This window comes from Poecile atricapillus, chromosome Z (genome assembly GCF_030490865.1).
Source record: "Poecile atricapillus isolate bPoeAtr1 chromosome Z, bPoeAtr1.hap1, whole genome shotgun sequence".
NCBI lineage: Eukaryota > Metazoa > Chordata > Aves > Passeriformes > Paridae > Poecile > Poecile atricapillus.
This window is the reverse complement of record NC_081289.1, coordinates 77331704-77348842: the sequence shown is the minus strand read 5'-3', so window position 1 is coordinate 77348842 and position 17139 is coordinate 77331704. Positions and strand designations below refer to the sequence as shown.

The 17139-nt window shown below is 39.9% G+C and overlaps 2 protein-coding genes across 6 annotated transcripts in view; one reads left to right on the top strand and one right to left on the bottom strand.

Annotated features, from left to right (window-relative positions):
• Nucleotides 1-5108: 5108 nt before the first annotated feature.
• GIN1 (gypsy retrotransposon integrase 1) lies at nucleotides 5109-15551 on the bottom strand. The gene is given in 6 exon segments (XM_058825856.1): nucleotides 5109-7009; nucleotides 7457-7624; nucleotides 7720-7775; nucleotides 7778-7907; nucleotides 8623-8928; nucleotides 15135-15551. Coding segments are annotated over 6 exon segments (1146 nt in total). The 3' UTR covers nucleotides 5109-6940.
• PPIP5K2 (diphosphoinositol pentakisphosphate kinase 2) overlaps nucleotides 13407-17139 on the top strand; it is a 56029-nt gene continuing 52296 nt past the window's right edge. For 2 of the 5 annotated variants that reach the window (XM_058864107.1, XM_058864106.1), the window contains exon 1: nucleotides 13407-15148. The gene's annotated coding sequence lies outside the window, so the exon portion shown is untranslated. The other 3 variants (XM_058864109.1, XM_058864105.1, XM_058864108.1) reach the window with 2 other exon arrangements.

The following is a 17139-nucleotide window of genomic DNA, read 5'->3' as shown; positions in this document are numbered from 1 at the left end:
GCACAGCTTTTAGAAAATATACAGATCATGTATGGGCAGTATTCTTCTAGGGCACTGTGCCAAAGTACTGGTTTAAAGATGCAGTGGAGTAATTTTTTTCCCTAGAAAATAGTCAGTGGTAACAGTTCAGCAAACTAGGGAAATTATTAATTACAGACTACATTTATTCTTCTAAGACATAAGATGCTAATGCTTTTAATTAGGATTAGAGATTTTTTTCAGAATGGAGATTGGGCAACTGCCGTAAGAGGCTAAAGTTTGTGCTACTTATTATTTAGGGTTTCAGGGCAGAACGATGCCCTGGCCACTGCAATTCTCAGTGCTCTGAATACCCTCTGGCCTTTGTTTATTACTTCTTCCTTCAGCCCTGACACGTCCTAAAATGGCTGCTCAAGAGATAATTACTTACAGAAAAACGGGACTGAGTCCCACAATTCTGCCATGTTTCCTCAGATCGGCTCTCAGGTCACACACACTGCCACACATCAGGAAGTGGAGGTATGGCTTTATTCCAGGCGCTTCCCTGTGAGATCCTGCTTACCCCAACCAAGTGAAAGATGAGCAATCCTTGGGAAGGTGTAAAGCTGTAGTGAAAGTTTACCATAGTTGGCAGCTATGGTATAAAAGCAACTAATGCACAAGTTGTTTTATACTCTGGATCACATGACAGGTCAGTCACGCAGCCTTCACAAAATGCAGGTCATGTTCTCCCGGAAATGTAATGCTCCCGTAATTATCGACGTTCTATGTGAAATTACCAAAAATTGTGCTGCGAACGTAGTTTCGAGAGAAACCCTCGGAAGGACAGTGGGCAGCAGCTGCTGCGAACCCCGCGAATCCCGCAGGCGGCGGCTCCCGCGGGTCCAGGCTGCCACCGTGCGACCGACGCTCCAGCACAAATCCTGAACCTCTCGAGAGGGAGACGAATACACGAAAGCTAAGGCTCTCAAAAATTATTTTCCGGTATGACACTGTAACTATGCACTCTGCTTTCCTTCTTCTTGGTCTTTTAATCTACGGGAGTGATGGAAGACTAGGTTCTGACTAGGTAAAGACTCAGAATCAATCTGGTGGGGAAGCACAAGTATTATTTACTGCGTATCACTGAAATGCTGCACAGAACAGAATTCATTTTCTTAAGGGCTTTTCTACACGGGCTTTTATCCCTATGTCTTCCAGTTTTGTGAAGAGTAATGAGTATTTTTTGCAGATTGGAATCTGATATGGTGTTACTTACTCTCTACAGAAGGAGGAAGTGAGGCATAAGGATATTAAAGGCATCAATTGCCAAAAATAATCAACTAATTTTGGGTACTGAATTTGTGAAATCTGATTTATTGCCTTTTAACCCACTTACTCAGATAGCACTTGACATATTCAAGGCACCAATTCTTGCCACCAGCTGCAGCTCTGAATGCTCCAGCTCTGCTGATGAGTTTTGAGATGCTCCTCAAGCACCTAAAAAAGAGCTCACCCATGTGAGTAATGACTTGTACATGGAAATACAGAAATACAGAAAGTTGTATCCCAGCGATCTGCTTGTCACTGCACTAGCAATCTGTAGCAGGGCAGCACTGCCTGGAAGAGGGGACATGCTCTATTTCCTACAATTGTTATTATTTTTTTGCACACCTGCTTCTGCTACCAGTGCAGCAAGGTTGCTGCAGATTCCTTCATCTATACTGACCAGGGAATGCATCTCTCAGGATTAACTGCACCAGAATCAAATGTTTTAAAATTCAGTTTACTATCTGGTTACTGCTAGCTGGAAAAGCCTTCCTCTTCAAATTAAAGCTTTTTGGGGACATGCTTTTCATTAAAAATTTCTATATAGTTTGGTTACCAAGACATAAACAGAAGACCAGCAAGTCTTCTATTAGGTGCAGAAGAGTATAGTACCCATTTCCTAAAGACACTGCTAAATCTTGCTTCTTTGTGTCAGTTTTGGCAAAACTTCTTTTTTTTTTTTCCAGTTTCCAGCGATGTTCTTCATGTCAATAATTTGAAAACCCTGTATTTTATTTCAATGAACCCCATTCAGAGAAGGCCACCTTTCAGTGCTCTGATAAGTCACTAATATCTGCTCATTAATACAGTAGATCAAAATTACCAGGAAGCCTGAACAATCAGCAATATGGTAAATGCACAGAGTAGTTAAATGTTTCTGTGTTTTCCTCATTATTCTCTCACTGCAGCATCTGCTTTCTCTTCAATGTAGCTCTAACAATTCCACACCCCAGAAAACAGTTCTGCTGTACTGTGCACAATTCAGGAACTGAGCACTTGGAGTAAGAAAAAATTAAGAGAGGCTAGTTCTCTTTTGCAGCTACCAAAGCATTACAAACAATGCCTTACTCTCCATTTTTATCCCTGACACTAATATTTTCTTCAAAAGCATGACACAAAAAAATAAATACTTATTCCATGTGTGCACACACACAGTGTATTCAGAAAGACTCTTTCTGAAGTCTTGGTGGAGAGAAACTTTATCTGTAGGACTGCATTTTCAGAAGACACAAAATAGTTTGGGTATTAATTATTACTCATTTGAAGTTTAAGATAGGATTCTGTCATGGTGCTGAGCTCTGTTCTCCCACAGATGCATTTCATGATATCAAAGACATACTGCACTGTACATGTCAATTTCTGTAGGAGGTAGGCACTTAATCAGCCTTGATGACTAGGTCTAATTGCCTAAAATTAACTGAAAACTCCTAATAAATACTACTTTCCTCCACCTGTGTTATAAGTCACATGACATCCAGGAGCAGAAATGAGAACGAACACACAAATTCAGACAGCAAGATAAGCAAATCTTCCACAGCACCATCCAGAAGTTGCAGAATTGCTCAATTCAGTTGTCTGCTAGTTTTCTTCATCTTCCTATCAATTCCCTATTAAAAAAAAAAACCAAAAAAAAAACAGCCAACCAACACAAAACAAAAAAAAAAAAAAAGAAAAACCCACAAAAACCCAAACAAACAAAAACCCCCCAAAACCACCAACCAAACCTGATTTGCACACATCAGTTTTCCATATTAAAAAATTCCTGTGCTACTGACTTTGAGAAACAGTGGTCTTATCAGGAAGTCCAGACCATTAACAATGTACTCAAGGAAATCAGAGAATAAGTTAATACCAGTGCTTCACCTTTCATCGCCCACTGTCCATGGAAAATCTCACAACGTGCACAGGCTCAGTGAAGAGGTAACTGAAATGGAGAATGTGTTTATGGAAAAAGCACAAATGAATATTAAATGCTCTTGAGATTTTTTTCATGTGCCTGAAATATTAAAACCGTCTACACTAGCAGACTTTTGATGAGCAGGGAACAGCTGCAGCCCTCATTGTTTCATGCATAGAACACCACATGCATTTGATTTTGGCAGTTTTATTGTTTTGTGAGATCTTAAATGGATTAGACTAGAAATTAAAAGTTTTAAAAGTCAGAGGCTGCAGCTTCCCAAAAAGAATAGAAAACTGTTATAGAACAGGAAAAGGAAGACATGAGCTTCTCTGTAGTGGAGGGAAAATTTACACCAACTTGCTTAGGTTTAATTCATCTCACTTTGAACAGACACATTAGGAATGAGTCATCCAAGGGTTAAATGGAAAAGGTCATTACAGTGAAATGATGCATTGTCCTGGGAGGATAACAGTAAGGCAGGGCCACATTGCCATTCTACCAACAAAATCTGAAATTCAATTGCATGATCAGAATATGTGCTTTTTCTTAACACCCAGACAAATTAGATACCTGAAGCACTTTTAGGCCCACAAACGAGTAAAATGGATTGGGCTAAATAAGTTGGAGCTATTACTTTTTTGTTGTTGTTTAAGTTTGTCACAGTATTTCTAAGCTGCTTGGCAATGAAATGTGATAGAAGAGTATGCTTAAATATCCTCTGTCTTTGAAGGGTCCAACAAGGTGAAGGCCATTGCTCCGGCTTTCCAGTGTTTGATCTGATGCAATGATCTTCTCTCACCTCAGACTCATCTGCTGACACTTGGTCTTTGCTGGCTGCAAGTAGAATCTGCACAGCAGACATGACAACTCTTTTGTAGTCATTTATTTCTTTTTCAGCAACAGAGTCTGGTTGGTTTGAATTATCAGATCCTTCAGATAAGCAAATATAATCATGGTCAGAAACTACTGCACCTTGTAGAATGTAATGGTTGCCTGTAAAAGGAAAGGAGCTATTAGTTCAGATCCCTGTAGCCACTAAAATGTTAGTGAGGTGCTAACTTACTTTTCAAAACAATTTCCAAAAGAGGACAAGAATGTTTGAGTGACAGCAGACTGATAATGTGAATTTCCCAATTTCACTGAGCATCAAACGTTTGGCATCTCCTTAAATCCACAAAATAATCCTTGTGATGATCCACACTTAGAGCTTTTCTTAGCTATGTCAATGACTATCCTGATGTCTATCATTGTCACCTATTGAACTAACAGCTTGAATAAGTGGACATGTAGATTCTTTCATTTTGTGCATGCACACAGATAAATGTAATTTCTTCAAGCTCTCACTGGGACATCTTACTGCAACACAGCCGGCTTTCTTAAACAGTAAAAAGTTTAAAAACTAAGTAAAGTAGGGAAGTAAAAAAAAAAACAAACAAAAAAACCCCAAAATCTATCCCAGCCAAGACCAAGATAGTCACTTCCTGAAAACGGGAATTCTGTTTACAAACTGTTTCTGCAGTATTCAGTGGTAAACATATTAGGCTCTAATACTACAAAGACCACTACTTTCAGCTTTTTATACAGTGAGACAATTTACCCAAAGTTACTGTAATAGCTGTTCATTATCTATATGTTTGATATGCATCAGCATATATGCTCATGCATCAGCAATTTAATGAGGAACCAGAAGGCACAGTGTGATTGTCAAAAAATAGTGGCCTCCTGACATGACATGAAGTCAGTATCTGTTACAAAATGACGACTGACAAATATTTCAACTTGTTACAAGAAGTTCCAGAATTAGTTTCAGCTTTGCAAATCTCTCAGTTTAAAGAGGCGATGGAAGAAATTACCATATCAATGTAGTTTATATATTCACAAGAAGCAAAGTTTGACCACATGTGCCAACAGTGTGGGAATTGTTCTGCTTTTCAAGAATTCTGAAGTAAAAAGCAACTTGTTCTGTGACAGAAGTCTTCTGTACACCAAGTATTTAATTTTTTTTAAAATGCCTCTGGTGACTCAATGACAGCACGAGCAGAAAAGAAACAGCTGCCACTATTTAATTTGTCAAAGGGCAAGCTAACAAGAGTAGAACTTGGTTATCCAAATCTTTGGAAATTTCTAGCCATCCTACCACAGAGCATGTCAATTTTATTTTCTCTGGTAAGAGAAACACTTGACTTCTTTAATAGAACAACTTAAAATAAACTATTCCAAAATCAGTTATCTGATGTAGTCTTCCTAGTTTAAGGCTTTAGAAGACACTCCAATGTTGAAAAAAAGTTTCCATTGCACAAACAAAATTTATGTGAATCCTGACTACATGTCATCTATAAAACCTTAGATTGGCTTTTGCATGTAGAATTGTTTGTTATTGTTGTTTAGAAGTTGTTCATTGTAGAATTGTACTTGTTTTTTTGTGTGTTCCAATTGAATGTTTGACTGTCATAAGCATTATCCCTATTTTTGTAGCCCCTTACTCATTTGTTTGTTGCTATTGATGCACTGTTTGTAAATTTAATAATCCCTTTTAAGTTCGTTACTTTAGAGGTTTTCAAAGCAAATCCCCCCACCAGCAGCATCTTACAAAGAATTTTTAACCTGCCCCATAAGACTTGTAGCTTGACACCACGGCAACAGTGCATACTAATGAGGAACTTTCCCTCCAAAACCTCAGTTACCCCAACAACAGCAAACTGTTGGAGGAGAAGATGTTACCAGCACCAATCAACAACAACTATAGGGGTTGGACTGCCAGCACCAAGCTGAGGGGACAGAGATTATAAAAGGACCTGTGAAGTTTGAAGAACTGCCCTTTAACTGTGGATTAGCTGCAGCTGAGGACCCGAAACTGCAGACTCCGGTCTACATCTCTTTTAGAGACTTTTTTATATAAATTTGAGTGCAGATTAGCTGCATTCACTGCAGCGCCGCTGAGTTCTTGCTTTGGGACCAAAACGCCGGTTCAGCCAGAGGATTCCTCAATCCTCAGACCTGGGACTTTTTTTAATTTCTTTTCTTTTTTTTTCTCCCTCACCCATTATTCCTTCCTCCCCTTTGTTCTTTTCCCTTAATAAACACCCTAGTTTATTTGAACCCCCAAAGTTGTGTCTTTTTCCTCACACTACACCAGAACAGAAACACAGAACATGCTCCTTGGACACAGTTCAGCCTGCTTATACTTCTAGATTGTTTCTACACTTCTATCAGCCAGCACAAATAGAGCCAAAACAGTGATTAGAAGCAACTTCAATAGAGGCTATTTTTAAAAAGACTTTGAACAATATTAATGAGCTCTGTTACATGCTCTGCATAGTTTGATGTCACTCATTCACTCTTCTCCTTACTGAAAAGTACAACTTTTTTTTTTTTAAACACATTACTGTGTTTGCTAATATAATTCCCACTGGTGAGTGAATGATACCTTTTCATTCTAATAACCTAACACCACAAAAGAGAAGTTAAAAAAACAAAACAAAAAACCAACATTTTTTACATATATTAAAATACAAACTTAAAAAAAACCATATACACTTTTTTCACTGGACCCTCTTATGTAAGGCTTGAGGTGAGACATCTTGATGGGTCTTTTGAGCCTGGATCCTGTGGAATCTCTTAATGTTGCACAGCCATTTTCTGTGATGTAATCTATGATACAAGGACCAATCCATTCTGACTGGAAACGACCATCTTTCCACCAGTTTTTTCTTTGCCTGAGGACTTCATGTCCAACTTTAAGCTGAAGGGTATTTAATTGTTTTGTCTTCCTTTTGACTGTGATTTTGGCTCTGATTTTTTGTTCATCTGAAGTTTTTCCGTCTGCCTACAGAAAGATACATGTAAAATGTTTTTCCAGAAAGTAATAATGCAATTTTGTAGCATTGGTTAACGGTGCTTAAGTATGACATTGAGTGGTTTTGGATGTGTGTAGTTCGTAATTATGTGGGACTGATGAGTGATGAAGAAATTGCTTTTAACTTCAGAAATCACTAATCCATAGGCAATAGTTTTCAACTTCTCTATTCTGCCCTCTAAGTCAGACATAGTGAACTTCTGACAATAGGTCTCTTTTAAGGTTACGCCCTCAAAATACGTATGAGATGTGTTACACTGAAATTAAAAGGTCACGAGGGAAGGAAAACAAACTGGAAACCACCACTCAAACCCCCACATTATTTCAAAAGGTTAGTTATACTTTATGCCTCAGAACTTTTCATCTTTATCTTCAGTCTTCTTACTAGTAAAATTCAAATACACAACACTTACCTGGAAATCTGAGGTTTTCTCTTCTTCCAGTGCTTGACTGAGTTTTTTAGTTGCTTCAAATATTTTGGCAAAACTGCTGTATCCTCCTTCCACAAATATATTCATGGGCTCAACAACATGTGGGTTATGGCTGAACATTTGGAAATATGGGGTGTTTTTATCTGGCTCCTATTTATGTGGGGACCAAAAGCAAGCAAATTTAGCATCCAGCTTCACAGACATTTTGGAAGACTTCAGTCAAAAGAAGAAGAACCTTCACATACCAAATCCATCAAATTGAAAGCATAGGCTACAGCAGACAAATGCTCATCCCAATCATTTGGATGTCAATGCAATACTTGTTAAAGAAACTTTTGATTGTCTTGGACATTCTTTCATTTACATCATCTGTCTGAGGATAAGACAATACAATTTGTTTCACTCCAAACAGTGCAAACAGTTCTTCATTTATCTTCAAAAGAAGAAGAACACAATTAGTGAACATTTCCCCTGTTCTGTATCTCATTTCAAGTAAAAAACCTCAAGCTTTTCACCCCTTTTGTTGATATGATGGTGATTGGGAAAAATCTTGCATACATATTGGCACAAAACACACCAGGACTGCGAATGAGAACTAAAGCAGTAAGTAAGGCTTAGGAGCCAGTGATTGATGGATCCTAGCAACATTTTTGCCACTTAAATCAATCTGTCATTACTTCCATATCACAGTCGATGACTTCATCATCTCTGAGAGGAACAAAGTGCAACAAGTCCTTCATAATCGCTATAAGCCAATGTCAAAAATACTCTTAGCTATTGCTATACTGGGCAATATGGATGAATTATATACAGCAAACTGCAGTGTGCAAATTTATGCCAGTTCAAGTAAGTGACAAAACCTGCACTATCACTGCCAGGAAATAATTTTACTTTGTTCTTTCTACAAAGAATAAAGCCCTGGGAAACACTGCATAGCATTACAATTGCAAATAATGGGTTTGACACTTGTTGTATGTGCAAATTTCACTGCTTTTTCAATTAAAGAAAAATACTAAAGTCTTTCTAAAATACTAAAAAATACTAAAGCAATCTAAAATTCAAATCTAATGTAAGGGAAAATGTATTTTTTCTTGAGGGGAAAATACAACAACAACAAAAAGAGATTAACTAGCCATGTAAATAATCACCTGATAAACAAGCTCCTTCCCTTGATCAATAGGCATCTTTTGAGGTGGCCCATATAAGAAAAACACATTTATGATGGCCTTGGCAATTTCAGCTGCTGAAGTGTCATGCAGTGGTAAGATAACAGTCCATCTTGTAAACAAATCTGTCATAATGATGATGTATTTGTGACTTCTGTTGGTAACATTGAAAGGTCCCCTTAGGCCTATAGTGACTGCAGCCCATGGGTCCTCTGCTTTGATGTGCTGTATTTTGTGCACTCTGGTGGCTATGTTCTTTGCTGCCTGGCACTGCTGGCAAGCATACACCTAGGGAAGACATCAGGAAAGATGTCATAAGAAGAAAAGTGACAGTAAGGTGATGACAACCACCAGTAATAGATCTCTGCTATTTGTCTGTAAATCAGGTCAGACCAGGCAATGCAAAACAAATTTATCACCGTTCTTACAATCTTTTTCCCTTAGATTTTTCAGAAACAGCATGAAAAAAAAATAAGACCAAACAATACTAAAGGCCAGATGAGGGACATGTAAAAGAACTTATAGCTGAATTCTCTCCATTCTGAAAGCACTGTGATCTTTCAAGTCCACAGTACAAATTTGAAAAATACAGTACTATCTCTAAATAATAAAGGAAGTAGGAAGCAACTGGGAGTGAAAGGAAGTCCTAATCATTCCCCTTTTGGCTCATCTGTGTTGTAACTTTTCAATTTTTTTTTTCTTCTCTTGATTCTGCTGCACATCTTCTGTACTTATCTTAACTCCTGGATTTCTCAATCCCCTTTGGGCTGAGCTCCTTTGGGATACTCCTTCACAGGGAATCCCGCTTATCTCAGTTCTCTGGGTTCGAAGAAAACTCCCAAGCTCGTTAGAATCTTGTTTCTCATGTTCATTAGGATGTTATTACAAAACTTGGCAGGTCTCTCCAGACTATCTGCACAAGTTCAATTCACTGCAACCTGGCTCATTTTGCTCTGATGGTGCAAAATAGCCCTGAACCACGTGGCTGCCTCATCTTTATATCTATTTTTACCCTATTAACTAGGGACACATGTATCGTTTTTATATTTAACAAGTAAGTTTTCTGTATCTACTTACGTAACTAAAACTGCAACTAACTTTCAACAAATCACTCTCTGTGCTTTTAAAAACTGCAGAATCATGGAGAAGGAAGAAGGAGAGCTAAAAACCACACCTTTTTTCCTCCATTTTTGTTCCATGTATTAAACCATCTAAAATCTATATTTTTCACCTTAGTGGTGTTATAAATGCAAAGGCAATTTTGGGATAAAATCAAAGAGAAATTTATTAATAAACAACATAGGAAAAAACAGAGAGAAAAACCACAATAAAAATGATCAGCGCAGTGCTGGGTGGACAGGACCTACACCCGAGGTGTAGGTTTCCCAAGTCCACGTCTGAGTGCTCTCAGGCTTGGGGTTTTATAGGATTTTTAAGTCCTCAGGCTAAAATTCCAAGCCGGCTCCATTCACCAAGTGTCCTTGATTGTTTGGTGAATAGATTTCCTGGCTTGGAAGAATAGACCTAACTTGTGTCCGGACAGAGTCTCCTCATATGTAAAGAGACTCTGTATGTATTTTAATTTTGGGTTATCAAGGCAGAAGTGGTGTGATCCGGGGTTGGTGCCGATGGAAATCTCGGCGGAGTTTCCCCCTTTGTTTCCAGTGATTGTATCTCCAACACTGGTCTGACAGGTGGGTGATTCAGGACTAGCGGCGGATACTTTTTCTGAGGCTTGTCTTTGTCGACTTTGATTGTTTCACAACCGAGGTCTGCAGAGACGTTGGTCAGGTCCGGAGTTGGGTTCCTCCCCCGAGCTAGTCCTTTTGTTGTCTTTGATGGCTCCCATCCTGCCTATTTTCCGAGTTAATGTTTCTTATCTGGGTGTTGGCTACAATCTTTTTCTTTTGGAGAAGAGCTCCCAGCCAGGTTTTGGGAGGAAGGTTTCTTTCTTTTTTACATACACATCTTTGGTTTTTATTATTTTAACATATACATCTTATTTATATAACTTTACGAATTTTTATTTACACATAATTTATTACAGTGGCATACTAAACATTCTACTACCTTCTACTTATTTTTTTTATAAATCCCTGGTTTACCCAAATTAGATTTGAATTTTAGATTGCTTTAGTATTTTTTAGTATTTTAGAAAGACTTCAGTATTTTTCTTTAATTGAAAAAGCAATGAATTTTGCACATTTTTGGAAGCCTTTCTGTCAGTGGCAAATAGGATTAATACTTTTTTGGAGAATAGGACAAACAGAGATGTGTCTCCCCATTTCTGGATTCCTACATATGTATGCTGTGGTTGACAAACACTGGAGGTATACATAATCTTCCATGCATAACAACTTAATCTACGGGACAGAGCACCTTTGTCCAATCTAAATTGGAAGGAAAGACTCATTTTCATTTCATGTAACAGTTGCGTGTGAACTCAAAGTATTCAGGTGATGCAGCAAGCCAATAGCAATGGTAATTTGGCCTTAAAGGGCATTTACATACAGTTTCCTGGAGGATCAAATTCTTCTAGGGGTTCCTGCTCCTGTATCTTTGGGTGAAGGAGAAGGAACTTCCCCAAGCTTAGATGTGTTAACTATTTCCTGAACACACCTAATTGTAAAGCAGAGATATTATCTGCTGGCAGCTACTCTGGTCACACATGCTTGTGATGGCACATTGCATCCTAACAAAGATCTGTGAGAATTCTTGCACAAGAAATCTCTCTCAGGGACCAGATGTGCCCTGCCTACCAAAAGAGATCATGGCTCCCCACCACACCATAGAGGTGTGCAAGCCAGTAGTAAAAGTAAAAAGAAATGCCATGCTTTGCCAAGATGACCAGCTGCAGCGTGACTGCAAGTTCACATTTCCTCCTCCTGAAACAGCCTGGGTGCTTGCTGTACCAAAGTTTATAGGATTACCAAAGTTCATAGTTTGTAACAGACTACATAAAGGATCCTGTAGCTATGAGGCCATACCCACTGCTTGACATCTTTGCTACGGAGGTCCAATAGTAATTAGACTCCACTAAAGTCAGTGTCCTTGATATACCATGAGTGCCAGCAGCATTTTTGTGGCATTTCTTGAGGACCTTTTTCTTCTCTTCATCTGAAACAATTACCAGGCGCATTTGTTTTCTGTCTTTTCCAACAAAGAACAACTTGTTTTCTGAAAGAAGTACGAGCAAATTATAAGCAAGTGCTTTGTCTTCTGTTTAGTTTACTAAACTACTGAGCATGACTCAGAATAGAATTTATTGTAATAAGTTCACTTTGTTGTAAACATAGCTTTTTGTTTATAAACATTTCAGTTATGTTCTCCGAAGAGCCATTAGTTCAACCATGTTTATTATCCAGACACAAGGAGTTAGAAGGGCAAGTCAGAATGCAAACAGCATTCCCACAGGAAGTCTGACTGAAACACTAACATTGGGACTGGAAAGGGGAGGTAGGAATGTTGAAACTGTTGTTTGTGAAGCTGTTGGGTGGCTGCCAGCAACCTGACACAGACAGTCATAGATTTAACTCCTCCCTGCCTTCTCTCTACACAACATTGGCAGTTTTGATGGGACTGGACAGCACAGCAGACTACAAAGGTCATAAAGGCTTATATATCTCCCAGGGCTGCAGTAAAGTCAGGAAGGGCCTGGAGGCTTTCAGGTGACTGATGGCAAAGTTGCTCTTGCACTTCTGCGCAGACATCCCCCAGACTGGATGGAGCATTCCTTGTCTCTAGCTGTAGATCTATTTCCCTTTCTGTAATCCTTTCAATTATGGATTGCAGTGGCTACATATTTCTACAGTATACATAATATGGTTTGGCTTTTATATAGATAAATAGACCTGTCCTGAAAAGAACTAAAGCAGATTGAGCTTCCATTTCTACAAACATCCTGTTATATAATAATCAGGGATTTGCAGTGCATTTGTCTCATACAGAATGTTTATTAAAATCATAGAATGCTGCAGAGCAAGATATCTTTTTTTTTTTTTCCACATTAGCAAATCTTCATTTAATATCTATTTTTAGCAAAATTTGAGAGAAAAGCTTTACCCTTGAAAAAAATTTTTTGGCAGCTCTCCTGATTCCACTTCTTTCACCTGATTATGTTGTGGGATGATATTCCCCTGTTCATTTGTAGTATGCAATCTGCTTCAGGTGGAGCCCACCACTTTTTCCACTACGAACCATTGCAAATCTGAACAAAATGCACAGAATTTATTAGATAAATTGTCAAAGAAGCACATCTTAAAGTTTTTACTTTCTTTGTAGCTCAGAAGCATCCTGGTTATGTAGCCTCTAAGAAGAGGCTATACACATCTACTATCCACAGTCAATTTTAGCAACAAGGAACACCGCTTGAAACATTAATTTTGTTCTAGAATTTGACCTAGAGCTAGTTTTCAAAACAAGTCAAGTCTGTCATACAGCAGTTGTGTTTTAAAGTAAAATTTTCATACCTGAGACAACTAACACAGATGTACTTTCCAACACCACGATCTACCCTGTAAAGAAAGAGGGTGTTTCAGCACAGGGAAGGAGAGGAGCCAGAACACAGGACTGTTCTGACACAGCAGTTTCCTGTAAATTTACAACTGACAGCATGTGCTAAACCAACCCAGCAAGCTGGTAAATTTGTTAACTAACAGCAGAAAAGCAGGTGAAGCTACCATGAAGTAAATTCATGTTTCTGTTGTTTAAAAAAAGCCAATTAACTAGTATTTCTGTGAGTGAAAGAACATTGGTGAAGGGAAACTAAAATAGCCCATCTGCCAGGGGGACACACTCAAGTTAAGTTTTAATCAGGGGTTTCCTCAAGGCCAGTCCTGCACTTAAGTCACCTGAAGTCAAAAGTAGCCAAGTATGACCTGTTACTTAACCACAGGGATGATGGACTCTTTTGGCTTGACACAGACTTTCACACATGGGAAAATATCTTACAGAACTATCTTTATTCTTCCACTGCTTTTGAAACTTGCCTGAAGAAAATATTCTCCATGGAGCCCAAAATTGCCCATTTTAATAAAATGAAGTTGCACAGCAACAAGATACTTCTAAGCAGGACCACAACATACTCTTCAGCTAAGCAGACACGGTATCCACATTCCTGCAATGGTAGTTTCTGTTATAAGCCTTTTGAAGAGCTTAGGTAAGCCAATGAAGAAAGAATGTGCTATCTAGCACCCACATACATTAATTTAATATTATAATTAGTAAGATTCTGATCCAGAAAACTATTAAGTTCTGAAGTCTGCTGGATTTCTGCCTAATATTAGCTTCCTTCCTGGATATTTAGTTTCTTGTGCCCTTACTAATCTTTTCCCCCACTACCTAATTTACTTTGTTTGGCTGACTCCTAAAAAATGCCAAACAAAACAGCTCTGAAAAAATCAATTTATAAAATTTTTTGTTTTTCTTATCTATTCAGGTAATCCATATGCTATGTTTCATATAATGCATCTGGTAGTCTAAAAATCAAAGACATAAAATTAGCTATCCATTTTCTAATACCTTTGAAACTTGGAAAGTATATACTAGAAAGTACTTTTACAAAGAGAATGAAATTTCCATATAACCAAAGGTCTTTTTGCTTAGTGGCTTAGCCGAAATAGTCATATCTGCTAATACTCAGCTATTTCATCCTTTAATGCCCATTTTCTCACAATCCCAGCTGCAAAACTGTTCTTTTAGTCCAGTTTTTGACCAATTCCTCTACCTCTGACTGCTGTTCCTACAAGAAACAGAAATTGCCTGTGGAACCCTGAATCACAGTCACAGAATGGCTTGGGATGGACTTTAAAGATCATCAACTTCCAAACTGCTACATGCTACTCAAAGCCCCAAACTCACTTGTGCTCGAACACTTCCAGGAATGGGAGAGACACAGTTTTTCTGGGCAACCTGTTCCGGTGTCTCACGTTCTCTCAGTAAAGAATTTTTTCCTAATATCTCATCTAAACATGTTATCTTTCTTTGAATCCACTCCCCCTTCCCAGTATGTGCTCACATAAGAAGCCTCCCTCCAACTTCCTTAAAGGTTGTCTCCAGTACACAGCTTCAAAACACCGCTTTTCTAACCCAGGTACTTCAAAGAAAGTGTAAATCAGACTAACAGACTCGCCTACATTCCTCCCTGGTTTTACAAGCGTGACAGAAGGCGCCTAAGAGGCCGAGTGGCTAGGCACGCGAAGTCGCGTCTTGCCGCCCGCCGTAGCGCCAGCCGCCATTCAGAATTCCCAGCAGCGATTCCTCTCGGGAAGGCAGCTCCGCATCCTCCCTCCTGCCCACACCACTACACATCCCAGTGTACATCGCTCCCGCGCAGGGCATGCCGGGAGCGGCGATCGAGTGACCGTTCCCTGGGCCCCGCGCATGCACGAAGCGACGGCCAACGCGACCTTTTTGCTTCCAGCTACCGCCCCCCCCGCCACCCTCTCGGCCCGGCGGGCACAGCCGGAAACATCCACCGTGCCGTGGGCATACACCTTCTCCGGCAGAGGTACCGGCAAGGCCCGTCGTTGGGGCCCACAATTTCCCGGCCAGGTCAACCACAGCGACGGCCCCCCCGAGACTTTTGTGGCGGCCCCGGAAGTGGCGGGAGGGAGGGGAGGGGAGGGGGCGGGGCAGCGGCGACACCGCCTCCTGTGGGGACTGCGGTGCCGCCGCAGGCAGGTGAGGCGGCTGGTCCCTCTTTTCTTTCCTGGCTTTTCTGCCTTTCCGTCCCTGGCGCGGCCGGGACGCAAGAAGGCAGCGCGGTGGCTGAGGCGAGTCGGAGTTCCCGTGAGAAGCGGTGTGGCCGTGCGGCGGGAACCGGCCCCGCATCGGAGCGCGCGTTGGGCAGAGCCCCGCGGCGCGCTCCCCCGCCTGTTCCTCGTGCTGCTGCTGCGGCGGGCACGGCCCATGTGCGCTGCCAGCGCTTTGTCTCTGGGTCGTTCTGCTCTCGGACGGGGTTTCGCTGAAGCAGCGGCTGTGCCGGACGCGGGCTATGTGGGGTTGTAGCGTGCGGTGCTGTCCGTGTCAGGTGATGCGTTTTGGTACAGATGAGCACGGGGTGAAAGGTGGTGTGTGCTTAAACGGGGAGGGAGAGGGAAGTGATAGAGCATCTCTTGGAGCTTTGCGTTTGGAGCACCCTGTTAACATCCCAAAAACTGATGATAAATTCAGTATAAAATAAGCTGGAGCAAAGGAGATTGCTGTGTATAATCAAAATAGGGTAAAAAAAAAACCAGCACCATCAGCCCCAAAGCTGAGAATTGACTGCACGTCGGGAGCAGAGATGAGAGATGTAAAGGTTGCATGTCCCGTGTAGCATTTTTTTTTTTGTTTTCGTGGTGTTTTCCAGAACTTAGGAAGTTTATAGAATATTGGTTAGCTTTGAAAATGCTGGAGGTTTGGTACTTCTATTGTTTCTCTGTAGTTAGTCAAAAGCAGGAAGATTTGGGGATGTCAGTATCACAACCACAAGGAAATAAGTAGTTTTCTTTCTCATACAAACTACTTCTAATGCTGGCATACCCTTCACAGCTGTTTGTAGCAGTGCTTCTGTATTGTTCTATTGGTCTTTTTAAGGGCTGTTTCCCTCTATCTGTTTAGCCTGTATCTTTCTATCTTTTCTGCATCCCTTCTGTATCATCGTAGTGCTCTAAGTAACAAGGCAAGCTTGTTTTTTTTTACTTGGAGTACCATAATTCTTATTGAATTCATCTTTGTCTACGTGAACAAGGTTTGATTCAAGCAGTGACAAAACATTTCTTGCTATGTAAAACTTTTTCTTTTTGTGGTATGTGGTGATGCAGTATGCCTCTTATAGGTCAATATGTGAGAAATTCGAATTTTTACACTGATTGGCTTGTCTTGGTTGTCTGATTCTTTCTATGGAAGAAAGTTCAAACCTTCTGGCAGTTGTGATTAGAACAGATCAGGCCTCCAGAGGCTCAGCCAAATGAGCTTGGGTACAGATTTTTTTTGTAAACCTCTCATCTCTACAAAGTTGCATTAAAATTCTTTATGAGAATCTGGAGAAGCTGTTTTGACATCTGTGAGTGGGATCTTTAAAATTTTGGAAGCCAGCCTTCCTGAAACATTCAAACTTGTCTCAAATATAAATTACTTTATGTGATGTATTTGACAGAGTTTGATTTAGAAAGGAACTTGGAGGTTAATGAATGTGAAGGTTTACCTATTCTGTGGCTGTGCAGGAGACACTTAAACACATGCCAGATGTCAGTTTGTGTAGTTTGCTAGTTTAAAATAACACTGCCTTTCTGTCTGGAAGGTAGGAGAATGATATTTACCAGATGGGTTTTTCTAGACTTCTAAGGCTGTTTTAACACTTCTGTTAAGGGAATGTTTTATTTTGCAATTTAAAACAGAGAGCTGAAATATGCCTGTGACACTGCAATATTTGTAAATAAAACTCAGAGTTTTACAGTGCTGAAAAGTCACTCTTCTTCTGCTAGTGAACTGTCATGGAAAAATAAGTTCTGCAAG